The sequence below is a fragment of the Oncorhynchus mykiss genome, chromosome 30 (assembly GCF_057628025.1).
Source record: "Oncorhynchus mykiss isolate SJ-2025 chromosome 30, ASM5762802v1, whole genome shotgun sequence".
In the NCBI taxonomy this organism is placed as follows: domain Eukaryota; kingdom Metazoa; phylum Chordata; class Actinopteri; order Salmoniformes; family Salmonidae; genus Oncorhynchus; species Oncorhynchus mykiss.
In genome coordinates this window covers 27,422,698-27,436,899 of record NC_143051.1, presented here as the reverse complement: position 1 = coordinate 27,436,899, position 14,202 = coordinate 27,422,698, and the positions used below count along the sequence as shown (strand labels likewise).

General features: G+C 42.5%; 1 protein-coding gene and 1 long non-coding RNA gene across 3 annotated transcripts in view; one reads left to right on the top strand and one right to left on the bottom strand.

Annotated features, from left to right (window-relative positions):
* LOC149970246 (uncharacterized) overlaps positions 1-14,202 on the bottom strand; it is a 246,874-nt gene that overhangs the window by 77,639 nt on the left and 155,033 nt on the right. The gene's annotated exons all lie outside the window — the stretch shown is intronic.
* LOC110489416 (KH domain-containing, RNA-binding, signal transduction-associated protein 3) overlaps positions 1-14,202 on the top strand; it is a 153,247-nt gene that overhangs the window by 61,319 nt on the left and 77,726 nt on the right. For both annotated transcript variants that reach the window (XM_036971446.2, XM_036971447.2), the window contains exon 2: positions 1,089-1,216. In XM_036971446.2, the coding sequence (XP_036827341.1) occupies positions 1,089-1,216 (128 nt within the window). The remainder of the gene's footprint in view (positions 1-1,088; positions 1,217-14,202) is intronic.

Here is a 14,202-nt window from a genome sequence, read left to right as displayed (position 1 = left end):
GATGAGTTGAGGCTTAGAAGAGATCCCAGTTTACTGATACATCTGTTATCCTAGTTAAGACTAATTTTCTTTGTCTTTCATTTTATTCTTGTAATCTAATGCTGTCCAGCTTCATAGAGCCAGGACACAGTCTCCTTTTCTTATTTATTTGATTGCTTTACCAAAACCGCCAACAAACTCACAGCCTATGTAATTTGAGAAGCAAGATTTTAAGATGCGATGATAATAATATGCAACAATTAGAAAGTCAAATCTGGAGACAGCTTGGTTTGCCACTCTGAACTGAACACAGCTTTCCATTTCTTCCCTTTATTAGCCTGTATGCGACAGATCCAGAAGTTACACGTTTTTAGTCACTCAGATATCATGCTTAGGCAGTATATGTCTATTGAGAATGAGTGCGTTTCTGTTGAAGTCCTCCCTCCATTACCCCAGTTACATTGTCCACTGACCAATGCTAGCCTGAAGGTTCTATTCCCCACCCCACCTGGCCCTTCATGGCCTCCCTAGCCCCCGCTACATTATAATTTTATTGGCTCCTGAACACAGATGTTATCCATCTCATTGAACCTTCAAGGTTATATCTTCAAATACATCAAAGACTACCCCTCTAAACGGGAGGAACCGTGACAGCCAATATTTTCCATACCCTGGAGATATACTCATCTCTCTACATGCAGACTCCCTCATTATCAATTTTCATGAGGTAAAACATGAAAGCTATTCAAATGTCTGGGAAACTCAAATTTGATCTACCTACTATTAAATTGCAAAATATTACAAACCAGACAGAGAGCTTCATCCAATGAGCACGATGAATGACTATGATATGATTTGAGCCATATCCAGTTCATTAATACCATTGCCAGAAGAGCCTATTTCACAGTTGACTGAGCAAGCAAAAAGGTGTGAGCCTGAGTGACAACAAACCAACTGTCAAACTGGCACACTTAAAGGCTATTATTTCAGTTCAACAAACTCCTTTAAAAAAAGGAACAAACATCTTTTGATCCTTTGATGACTTTTTGAATGTTTGTCTTAATCATTTGTGTTCATTGCCTCGTCTTGCTTTTTTTTTCTCCCTGTAGAAATCGAAAAATTACAAAAAGATGAAGAAAAAGAAGAAAAAGAAGAGGAGAAGTTTATCGACGTGGTCATCAACAAGAACATGAAGCTGGGACAGAAAGTGTTAATACCCTTCAAACAGTTCCCCAAAGTAAGTGCTGCTGGATTTGGGCTAGAGATTTCCAGATCATACTGTGCAACTGCAATCAAATAATGGTTTCTTTTCAGTTAGCTTCTGGGATCTTTTCTATTTTCATTTGACTTCCAGACAACAAGCATCTGACAGATCACGTATTTATTTTTACACAATGAAAAGCAACCTGTATAATTAAGTGAACCAATAAGTCAACAGTACAGTGACTACAAGAAGAGATAACAGAATTGGGCCATGATCACATTTCCTTCTCCAAACATCTCATTTATGTTTTTATAACATTACAGTACAAATTACCCTTCATTTTATAGAACCCCTACGAACCCCTACCACTCCGATCTGTCAGCTACATGACCTTGCTCACATCTCCATGTGCTTATAACTCTTTATATTCCCTTATTCTTTCATTTTGAAAAAGGCAATGACTCTACTGACGCTTGTTTAAGGTTGCTATTTCCTGCAGATTGTTCTTGGTCTTTTAATTTTTATCTAATTAATTTTGGCACCTTAAATGTTTTCATTGAAAAGACAAACCAGGAAAAAAATATGCAGGTGTGTCGAGGCCAAAGCAGAGATTTTCAATAGAAATCCAATTCAGTACCCTCCATGACCTATTTGTTCCTTGTAAATAAATAGATAGTCTAACAATAGGTAATACAGAGCCAAAGAAAAAAGAGAGAGGGAGAGAGACCAGGAGAAAAAGACACCTGCACTTCCCTTTTTTTGCTCCAACAATAAAAACAGAGCCATGTGCATACTGCACCACACACACACACACACACACACACACACACACACACACACACACACACACACACACACTCACTCACTCACTCACTCACTCACTCACTCACTCACTCACTCACTCACTCACTCACTCACTCACTCACTCACTCACTCACTCACTCACTCACTCACTCACTCACTCACTCACTCACTCACTCACTCACTCACTCACACACACACACACACACACACCTCTCAGAATGACCGCCATGTCAGGATGAAACAGCCCATGCTGTTTGAGTGATAATGCTGTGCTCATCTAGCCATGTGATGAGAGCCCTTCATCCACCTCAGGCCTCCACTCTGAGACAAAGCTCCCAGCATCAACAGCAGCGTTTAATGGAGCCACACAGCAGCTGCATGAAAGCCAGTTCCCACAGGGTCCCTAACAGGGAGGCTAGTAGCGTAGCAGAGAGGCAAGCGTAAAAAAAGAGAAGCCTCTCTCAGGTGATGATGACATCCCTCAGGTTTTCACCTCAGTCCTCTCTGAGAGAGGCTGTAGATGGATGACCTGGCTTTCAGAGGACAGAAAGCTGCAGGAGCTTCAACACAGTCTGCTGTGGCACCCTATTCCCTATTTAGTGCACTACTTTTGTAGGCGCAATATTTTTTTGAATATGTTTTTTACATAATGTGGTGAGTCCTATTGATAAATATAGCTATTTTGAAAGGGAGCTCTGGTTAGATATTTACAGTGTTCTCTAACTTAAACAAACTGATTGTGAGAGCTACATTTTGTCCCTTTCTAAAATAATTACAATGACATTAATACAGGGAGATGTAATGTCATCTAGAGACCCATCTGTGTCTCAAAGGAGTGCAGCGAAACACATTTGCTTTGACAGCTTTGATAAGTGGGGCCACTAATACGCTGTTTAGAGCCTCAACAAGCCACCGAAGGAAGACAAATTCAATTTGTTCAATCTGACAGGTAGCAATGGGCTAGAGTGATCGCTGTGACTCCAATGGGTTTTCTCCCTGAACTACAAACATCACCTTTTGGCTTTCGCCACTGAAGTGGCTCGCTGCGTTTCCCAAAGCGACCGTTTAGACTCATGTTCAGAGGGTTTATATCCATCTTCTAAAAACACGGCTTTATAATAATATGAAACAGGCAAGGACACCAGAGAGCAGGTTCCAGACGTATGGTTTTCTCGGACAAATAAAGTTTAGCTATGAAATAAAATACCTAACACTCTTAAATTGGGCCACTGGTTAAACACGAGTTCAACCTGAATTATGATATTCCCTAGCAGCACAGTTCATTGCTGTGCTACGATGGAGAATGGGTTGTGCATGTTGTGCATGTCTGCTTGTTACATGCCAATTTGCGCTGGAAAACAGAGAAGCTGGAAAAAACAGACTAATCATTTACAGTTGTGATAAAGTATTAGTGATACAGTGAGAGTGGCTTAGAATTGATTTGTGTAAGCGAAGAGAGGATTGCAGCTAAACAGGGGAAGACAGGGACAAGAATTTGGCCCTGCATTTTATCCACACTAGCCCACATCACTGCACGTACCACCGACTTAGCAGTACAGTACAGCGTTCCTCAATCAATTTTGTACCAGTGACTGGTCCTCCTCCTTTTTTTTTTACCAGCTCATGTTCATGTCATGACCATAGAGAGCCTTTTTATTATCTATATCTACTATAACTGTTCCTCTGGAGATACAACTCACCACTATAACTGTTCCTTTGGAGATACAACTCACCACTATAACTGTTCCTCTGTCTGGCGATACAACTCACCACTATAACTGTTCCTCTGGAGATACAACTCACCACTATAACTGTTCCTCTGTCTGGCGATACAACTCACCACTATAACTGTTCCTCTGGAGATACAACTCACCACTATAACTGTTCCTCTGGAGATGCAACTCACCACTATAACTGTTCCTCTGGAGATACAACTCACCACTATAACTGTTCCTCTGGAGATACAACTCACCACTATAACTGTTCCTCTGGAGATACAACTCACCACTATAACTGTTCCTTTGGAGATACAACTCACCACTATAACTGTTCCTCTGTCTGGAGATACAACTCACCACTATAACTGTTCCTCTGTCTGGCGATACAACTCACCACTATAACTGTTCATCTGTCTGGAGATACAACTCAGTACCATAACTGTTCTCCTGTCTGGAGATACAACTCACCACTAAAACTCTTCCTCTGTCTGGAGATACAACTCACCACTATAACTGTTCCTCTGTCTGGAGATACAACTACACACTATAACTGTTCCTCTGTCTGGAAATACAACTCACCACTATAACTGTTCCTCTGGAGATACAACTCACCACTATAACTGTTCCTCTGTCTGGAGATACAACTCACCACTAAAAGTGTTCCTCAAGCTGGAGACACAACTCAGCAACATAACTGTTCTCCTGTCTGGAGATACAACTCACCACTATAACTGTTCCTCTGGAGATACAACTCACCACTATAACTGTTCCTTTGGAGATACAACTCACCACTATAACTGTTCCTCTGTCTGGAGATACAACTCACCACTATAACTGTTCCTCTGTCTGGAGATACAACTCACCACTATAACTGTTCCTCTGGAGATACAACTCACCACTATAACTGTTCCTCTGTCTGGAGATACAACTCACCACTAGAACTGTTCCCCTGTCTGGAGATAGAACTCACCACTATAACTGTTCCTCTGTCTGGAGATACAACTCACTACTGTAACTGTTCCTCTGTCTGGAGATACAACTCAGCACCATAACTGTTCTCCTGTCTGGAGATACAACTCACCACTATAACTGTTCCTCTGTCTGGAGATACAACTCACCACTATAACTGTTCCTCTGGAGATACAACTCAACAATATAACTGTTCCTCTGGAGATGCAACTCACCACTATAACTGTTCCTCTGTCTGGAGATACAACTCACCACTATAACTGTTCCTCTGGAGATACAACTCACCACTATAACTGTTCCTCTGTTTGGAGATACAACTCACCACTATAACTGTTCCTCTGTCTGGAGATACAACTCACCACTATAACTGTTCTTCTGTCTGGACATACAACTCACCACTATAACTGTTCTTCTGTCTGGAGATACAACTCACCACTATAACTGTCCCTCTGTCTGGAGATACAACTCACCACTACAATTGTTCCTCTGTCTGGAGATACAACTCAGCACTATAACTGTTCCTCTGTCCGGAGATACAACTCACCACTATAACTGTTCCCCTGTCTGGAGATACAACTCACCACTATAACTGTTCCTCTCTCTGGAGATACAACTCACCACTATAACTGTTCCTCTGTCTGGAGATACAACTACACACTATAACTGTTCCTCTGTCTGGAGATACAACTCACCACTATAACTGTTCCTCTGGAGATACAACTCACCACTATAACTGTTCCTCTGGAGATGCAACTCACCACTATAACTGTTCCTCTGTCTGGAGATACAACTCACTACTACAACTGGCTCCTCTGGAGATACAACTCACCACTATAACTGTTCCTCTGTCTGGAGATACAACTCACCACTATAACTGTTCTTTTGTCTGGAGATACAACTCACCACTATAACTGTTCCTCTGTCTGGAGATACAACTCACCACTATAACTGTTCTTCTGTCTGGAGATACAACTCACCACTATAACTGTTACTCTGTCTGGAGATACAACTCACCACTACAACTGTTCCTCTGTCTCTAGATATAATTCATCACCATAACTGTGTCTCTGCTTTAGACATTTTGTTTGCATCCCTGTTGTGCTGTCTGCCTGTCTCAGCATCTTCTCTGCTGTCACTTTGTCACGGTTGACAACTCCATAGTGTCGCCCTCCCAGAGTTCAAATAACCTTGACATGAGCCTGGACAACACCCTGTCGTTCTCTGCAAACATCCAAGCAGTGACTCACTCCTGCAGGTTAATACTCTACAACATCCGTAGAATACGACCCTACCTCACACAGGAAGTGGCGCAGGTCCTAATCCAGACACTTGTCCTCTCCCATCCGGACTACTGCAACTCACTGTTGGCTGTGCTCCCCGCTTGTGCTATCAAGCACCTGATACTTATCCAGAATCCCGCAGCCCGTCTGGTGTTCTTCCCAAGTTCTCTGATGTCACCCCATTCCTCTGCACACTCCACTGGCTTCCAGTCGAAGCTCGCATCCACTACAAGACCATAGTGCTAACCTACGGAACAGCAAGAGGAACTGCCCCTCCCTACCTTCAGGCTATGCTTCAGGCTATGCTCAAACCTCTCTTGGCCCTCCCACCCCTACGCTCAGCCCAGTCTAAGATCTTCTTTGCCCTGGCACCCCAATGGTGGAACCAGCCTCCCCCTGAATCTAGGACAACAGAAACTGAGAAATGTTGGGCTGTGGTGGAATGGAATAGGGGGTTGGGGGTGTAGGCTAACCTCTTTTTGTTTCTCTTATCTACACTGCTCAAAAAAATAAAGGGAACACTTAAACAACATAATGTAACTCCAAGTCAATCACACTTCTGTGAAATCAAACTGTCCACTTAGGAAGCAACACTGATTGACAATAAATTTCACATGCTGTTGGGCAAATGGAATAGACAAAAGGTGGAAATTATAGGCATTTACCAAGACACCCCCAATAAGGGAGTGGTTCTGCAGGTGGGGACCACAGACCACTTCTCAGTTTCTATGCTTCCTGGCTGATGTTTTGGTCCCTTTTGAATGCTGGCGGTGCTTTCACTCTAGTGGTAGCATGAGACGGAGTCTACAGCCCACACAACTGGCTCAGGTAGTGCAGCTCATCCAGGATGGCACATCAATGCGAGATGTGGCAAGAAGGTTTGCTGTGTCAGCGTAGTGTCCAGAGCATGGAGGCGCTACCAGGAGACAGGCCAGTACATCAGGAGACGTGGTGGAGGCCGTAGGAGGGCAACAACCACGCAGCAGGACCCCTACCTGCAGGAGCAGGAGGAGCACTGCCAGAGCCCTGCAAAATGACCTCCATGAGGGTGGTATGAGGGCCCGACGTCCACAGTTGGGGGTTGTGCTTACAGCCCAACACCGTGCAGGACGTTTGGCATTTGCCAGAGAACACCAAGATTGGCAAATTCGCCACTGGCACCCTGTGCTCTTCACAGATGAAAGCAGGTTCACACTGAGCACATGTGATAGACGTAACAGTCTGGAGACGCCGTGGAAAACGTTCTGCTGCCTGCAACATCCTCCAGCATGACCGGTTTGGTGGTGGGTCAGTCATGGTGTGGGGTGGCATTTCTTTGAGGGGCCGCACAACCCTCCATGTGCTCGCCAGAGGTAGCCTGACTGCCATTAGGTACCGAGATGAGATCCTCAGACCCCTTGTGAGACCATATGCTGGTGTGGTTGGCCCTGGGTTCCTCCTAATGCAAGACAATGCTAGACCTCATGTGGCTGGAGTGTGTCAGCAGTTCCTGCAAGAGGAAGGCATTGATGCTATGGACTGGCCCGCCCGTTCCCCAGACCTGAATCCAATTGAGTACATCTGGGACATCATGTTTCGCTCCATCCACCAACGCCACGTTGCACCACAGACTGTCCAGGAGTTGGTGGATGCTTTAGTCAAGGTCTGGGAGGAGATCCCTCAGGAGACCATCCGCCACCTCATCAGGAGCATGCCCAGGCGTTGTAGGGAGGTCATACAGGCATGTGGAGGCCACACACCCCACTGAGCCTCATTTTGACTTGTTTTAAGGACATTACATCAAAGTTGGATCAGCCTGTAGTGTGGTTTTCCACTTTAATTTTGAGTGTGACTCCAAATCTAGACCTCCATGGGTTGATCAATTTGATTTCCATTGATCATTTTTGTGTGATTTTGTTGTCAGCACATTCAACTATGTAAAGAAAAAAGTATTTAATAAGAATACTTCATTCATTCAGATCTAGGATGTGTTATTTTAGTGTTCCCTTTATTTTTTTGAGCAGTGTATTTTATTATTACCAAATCCTGTGTGATCAATATGATCATTTCTCTGCATGCCTACGGGTACATGTGGTATAAACTAAGTGTGTAAATTGACATGACTATTGCACCTGTAGGGGTTACAACACAAAAGGACAAAGCAAATAAAAACATGGTAAAAAAATGAAATACGTCTTAACGGGCCCACAGGCTGCCGGCCATGTCACTTTTCAAAATGTTTTAATTTTTAGTTTTAATTTGAATGTCTTTATTTTGTGTCAATTTTGATGAGCCCACCAAATTAAATAATTGTCCAGCCCATCTGGTATTTGCCAGATTTGCCAGATGACCAATCCACCCCTGCAGCTACAGTATGTAAAACAACATGACATATTGTTTTGCAATACCTCCATAGTCATCCTTTGAGAAGACTATGGTTAGAATTTATAGGGAAATATCTTTTAGAGTGATCTGGGATCATGTGAAAATGGAATAGGCTAACTGTAAAATAAACAATTTCATTGCATTTGTTTATACACTGACTGTACAAAACATCAAGAACACCTGCTCTTTCCATGACATAGACTGACCAGGTAAAAGCTATGATCCCTTATTGATGTCACTTGTTAAATCCACTTCAATCAGTGTAGATGAAGGGGAGGAGTCAGGTTAAAGAAGTATTTTTAAGCCTTCAGACAACTGAGACAGGGATTGTGTATGTGTGCCATTCAGAGGGTGAATGGGCAAGACAAAGTATTTAGGTGCCTTTGAACGGGGTATGGTAGTAGGTGCCAGGCGCACCGGTTTCTGTCAAGAACTGCAATGCTGCTACAGTTGGTTTTTCCACAATTGTGCCAGTTCTGGGGACAAACGGGGGATGGGGTGCATCTCAATATTAGGAAGGTGTTCTTAATGTTTGGTGTACTCTGTGTATACAGTACCTTGATGTCTTTGCGCTATGCTACAGGGTATCATCCCCATACATTGTTAAGGGCTGCTAGCGTCTATGATGCTTTTACTCTACAGATGAAAGAAGAAATCAAAGGGTCTCATCTGGTTAACAATATCTCTTAATAATCAACTGTCCTATGAAATAGGGTTTAGTTTTAATGAAAAATAATAATGCATTGGTTTATGAGGAACTAAAAAGATGACTAGTGTGTTCAGAAAGCAAGGAGGGTACTGTACTGTACATATTCATAAATACCTACTGAGAGTAAATAGTCATCCTGAGTGTATATAGAGCAGACTGGTTGCAGTGTTCTAAGAAATTGCAAGAGATCTTTGCTTGTATCGTGTACATGATAAACAATCAAAGCTCAAAATAAAAATAAATACTTTCGAGACAGTTCTGAGACGTATAAAGAAATAAGTCAACAAAAATATGTAAATAAACAGAATAGTGTGCCTCAGGAGGAAGATGATGTAACGTATGGAGGCCCATTAGTCAGCCCATGGGTGCATCTATAACGGCACCCTATTCCATATAGTGTACTACTTTTGACTGACCAGCTGAATCCAGGTGAAAGCTATGATCCCTTATTGACGTCTTGTTAAATCCACTTTAATCAGTGTAAATGAAGGGGAGGAGGCAGGTTAAAGAAGTACTTCTATGTCTTTATATAATTGAGACATAGATTGTGTATGTGTGCCATTCAGAGGGTAAATGAGCAAGACAAAATATTTAAGTGCCTTTGAACGGGGTATGGTAGTAGGTACCAGGCCCACCGAATATAGTCTGTCAAGAACGGCAATGCTGCTGGGTTTTTCACGCTCAACAGTTTCTATGTGTATCAAGAATGGGTTCATCCAGCCAAATTCACACGACTGTGGGAAGCATTGGAGTCATCCCTGTGGAATGCTTTCAACACCTTGTAGAGTCCATACCCTGACGAATTGAAGCTGTTTTGAGAGAAACTCAATATTAGGGTGTTCCTAATGTTTTGTACACTCAGTGTACTTTGTTTGCTCATTCACTGTGTAATTGGTATAAATCAATCTCTCAACAACGAAACACCACACCAACAGCCATGAAATACTGTCCTGTTTTCCATGGCCGTACATGTTTCACACCCCTGGACTTTTTCCACATTTTGTAGCGTTACAGACTGAATTTAAAATGGATTAAATTGAGATTTTGTGTCACTGATTTACACACAATACCCCATAAAGTCAAAGTGGAATTTTGTGTGTAGAACGTTTGAGAAATTAATTATAAAAAATCAATGCTGAAATGTCTTGAGTCATTAAGTATTCAACACCTTTGTTATGGCATTCCTAAAGAAGTTCAGAACAACAAATGTCCTTAACAAGTTGCATAATAAGTTGCATGGACTCATTCCGTGTTCAATTATAGTGGTTAACATTGTTTTTGAATGACTGTACCCCACACATACAATTATCTGCAAGGTCCCTTAATCCAGTAATTAATTTCGAGCACAGTTTCAACCACACAGACCCGGGAGGTGTTTCAATGCCTCACAAAGAAGAGCACCGATTGGGAGATGTGTAAAAATAAAAAAGCAAATGCTGAATATCCCTTTGAGCATGGTGCAGATATTATTTTGGCTTTGGATGCTGTATCAATACACCCAGTCACTACAAAGATACGGACATCCTTCCTAACTCAGTTGCCGGAGAGGAAGGAAATCTCTCATTGATTTCACTATGAGGCCAATGGTGATTTTAAATCAGTTAGAGAGTTTAATGGTTGTGACGGAGGATGGATCCTCCGGATGGAAAACGGAGGATGGATCAACATTGTAGTTATGCCACAATACTAACCTAAATTACAGAGTGAAAAGAAGGTATAATAAAAAATTATCCAAGACATGCATCCTGTTTGCAACAAGGCACTAAGGTAATACTGCAAAGAAATGTGGCAAATAAGTGTTATGTTTGCGGCAAATCCAACACAACACATCACTGAATATCACTCTTCAAATGTTCAAGCATGGTGGTGGCTGCATCATGTTATGGGTATGCTTGTTTTTTAGGATCTTCCTGAGTGGCCTAGCTACAGTTTTGACTTGAATTGGCTTGTGGCTTAGGGCAAGACCTGAAAATTGCTGTCTAGCAATTATCAACAATCTACTTGACAGAGCTTGAAGAATTTTTAAAAGAAAAATGGTCAAATATTGTACAATCCAGGCGTGCAAAGCTCTTAGAGACTTACCCCAAAAGACACAGCTGTAGTCTTTGCTAAAGTACTACTTCAAAGTACTGACACGGGTGTGAATACTTATGTAAATGAGATATTTCTGTGTTTCATTGTTAACAAATGTGCAACAATTTACAAAAACATGTTTTCAATTTGTCATTATGGGGTATTGTGTGTAGATCGGTGAGGAAAAAGAAAAAAAAGAGAAAAAAAGAGAAAGAAATTCTGTCCGTAACACAACAAAATGTGAAACAAGTCAAGGGGTATGAATACTTTCTGAAGTCACTGTACGTGCACCCATCATAAATATTTGTGTAATCACCCAAGGCCATTAGAAAGGTGTTAATTTCCAATTTAGGTTGTGTTTCTATCTCTCCTCTCTCCCCTGTGTCTCTATGTCTCTGTGTGTCTCTGTGTGTGTCTCTGTCTCTTTGTGTCTATCTCTCCTCTTTCGTACATTTTTCTGTGTACCTCTGTGCCTCTCCTCTGTGCCTCTGTGTATGTGTCTCTCTTCTCCTTTGTTTTCTGTGTCTCTACTCTCCACTGTCTGTCTCTGTGTTTCTACTCTCCTCTGTGTCTCTCTGTGTGTTTGTGTCTCTGTGTGTCTCTGTGTCTCTTCTATAATCTGTGGCTCTCTGTGTGTATGTGTCTCTGTGTGTCTGTCTCTTCTATCCTCTGTGTCTCACTGTGTCTGTGTCTCTGTGTGTCTCTGCGTCTCTGTCTCTTTGTGTCTGTCTCTCCTCTCTCCTGTCTGTCTCTGTGTGTCTCTGTGCCTCTCCTCTCCTCTGTGTCTCTCTGTGTGTCTGGGTCTCTCCGCTCCTCAGCAATGGCAGTAGTGATTTATTCTTCTGCTGTTGGCTCTGTCTGTCCTGCTGTCTTCAGCAGAATCGCTGCATGCTGGCTTTTCTCTGAACACACCTCTCCTCTCGTCTCACAGCGCAATACACACATACATACATACACACACACCTCCTCTCCTCCTCTCCAGCACAGTGCAGGCTAGCAGTACAGTAATGCATTCAGGAAATGATGAAAAGATGTTAGATGTTGGTCCGCCCTACCCCCCTGGGTAGCTGTGATTAATCATAGATTCGTTCCTACTGGTTGGTGTCCTCTGACTTTTTAATCATCACAGAACCCTTCATCTCTCCACCTGCTTTCTCCATCCCCTGCCAACTCTAAGATGTGCGGTTGAAAATGCTGTGGTTTTGGTTATTGTTGCTGTTAGGATGACCACTCTGCACCACGGCTCCTCTGTCAGCCCTGAACTACGACTGTGAGAGCGGTGTGTAGGCCTACTCTACACTCTTCTAAAAATGGTTTCCAAAGGGGTTCTAAAGCTGTCTCCATAGGACAACCCTTTTTGGTTCCATGTAGAACTATTTTGGATTCCATGTAGAACCCTCAATGGAAAGGGTTCTACATGGAACCAAAAAGGATTCTTCAAAGGGTTCTCCTGTGGGGACAGCCGAAGAACCCTTTCAGATCCTAGATAACACCTTTTTTTTCTAAGTGTAGTGTGGTCCTAGTGTGTGTGTGTGTGTAACCATAATCAAAGCAAAGTGGTTCTTGCCAACACATGATTAAGAAGAGACTGTTCAGCTCTCATGTGGGCTGTCACTATCGGTGCCAGGCAGTACAGTCCCCTCCTAGTCCCCATTAAGGGACAGTAAGGGACCCACGCCGCAGCAGTTCTGGACTGGGTTCAGATTACTGCTGTTGTTGGGGGAAATGGATTAGAGATATTAAAAGCAGTAAATGACCACAGGCCCCAGTCAGACAATGGATGCTTCCCATTACATCCTATTCCCTTTAGAGTGCACTACTTTCAAAGGTAGTGCACTATAAAGGGAAGATGGGTGCCATTTGGGATGCAGCCCAGTTTTTACTTATTCCAAACACCCATTGAAGAAAGACTGATATGTCTAGTAAAACAGAATGATGAACACAGCAATCTGGCTGATTCTACCAGGCTAGTACTGTACTGTGGAATGTGGGTTAGAGAGGCTTTAGTTTGCATGAGTAAATATAAAGACAGGGTGGTGTTTAATGTCCAGATTAAGTTTATCTCTGACATTTAGAGGCATTAAACAGATCAGATCCAAGGCAAATATCTTTGATCTGTCTGTAAATAACTAGGCTTTAAAAAAGCACCAAACCAACAGCATCCCATAGCACAGCACCAAAACAGCATGTGATATGCTGTCTGACTGACTGACTGTCATGCCTCCTGTTATTTGTCTTAATAAAATGACCAATTTTACGGAACGAAAAAAAACGTAAAACTAAAAACATGAAACGTCTATGTAATTTTCCCATTGTTTACATTACAGGATGTGTTCCTCCCTGAATATAACAGGTGCAAACTTTCCCACCTGTTCACACTCAGTCGGATGTAAACCTGGCTATTTGTCAACATAATGGACTTTCAGATACCTTTGGCACCTTTTATGTAGCCTCAGCATCTGTAGACATCACCCTGTGTACAAAAGTAATGAGTGGAATTTAACTGGTGTTAGCATATATGCAGGCCTGGATACGAGCACAGTAGTGAAACTGACAATATACAGCCATATGGCCTGAGTTCACCTGAGTGCACTGCCTGCCACTGACCATGAAAATGACAGTTACTGACCAAGGCAATGACAGTTAATGACCATGGCAAGGATAGTTAATGACCAAGGCAATGACAATTAATGACCATGGCAAATACAGTTAATGACCATGGCAATGACAGTTAATGACCATGGCAGTGACAGTTAATAACCATGGCAAGGACAGTTAATGACCATGGCAATGACAGTTAATGGCCATGGCAATGAGAGTTAATGACAATGGCAAGGACAGTTAATGACCATGGCAATGACAATTAATGACCATGGCAAATACAGTTAAAGACCATGGCAATGACAGTTAATGACCATGGCAGTGACAGTTAATAACCATGGCAAGGACAGTAATGACCATGGCAATGACAGTTAATGACCATGGCAATGAGAGTTAATGACCATGGCAAGGACAGTTAATGACCATGGCAATGACAATTAATGACCATGGCAAATACAGTTAATGACCATGGCAATGACAGTTAATGACCATGGCAGTGAC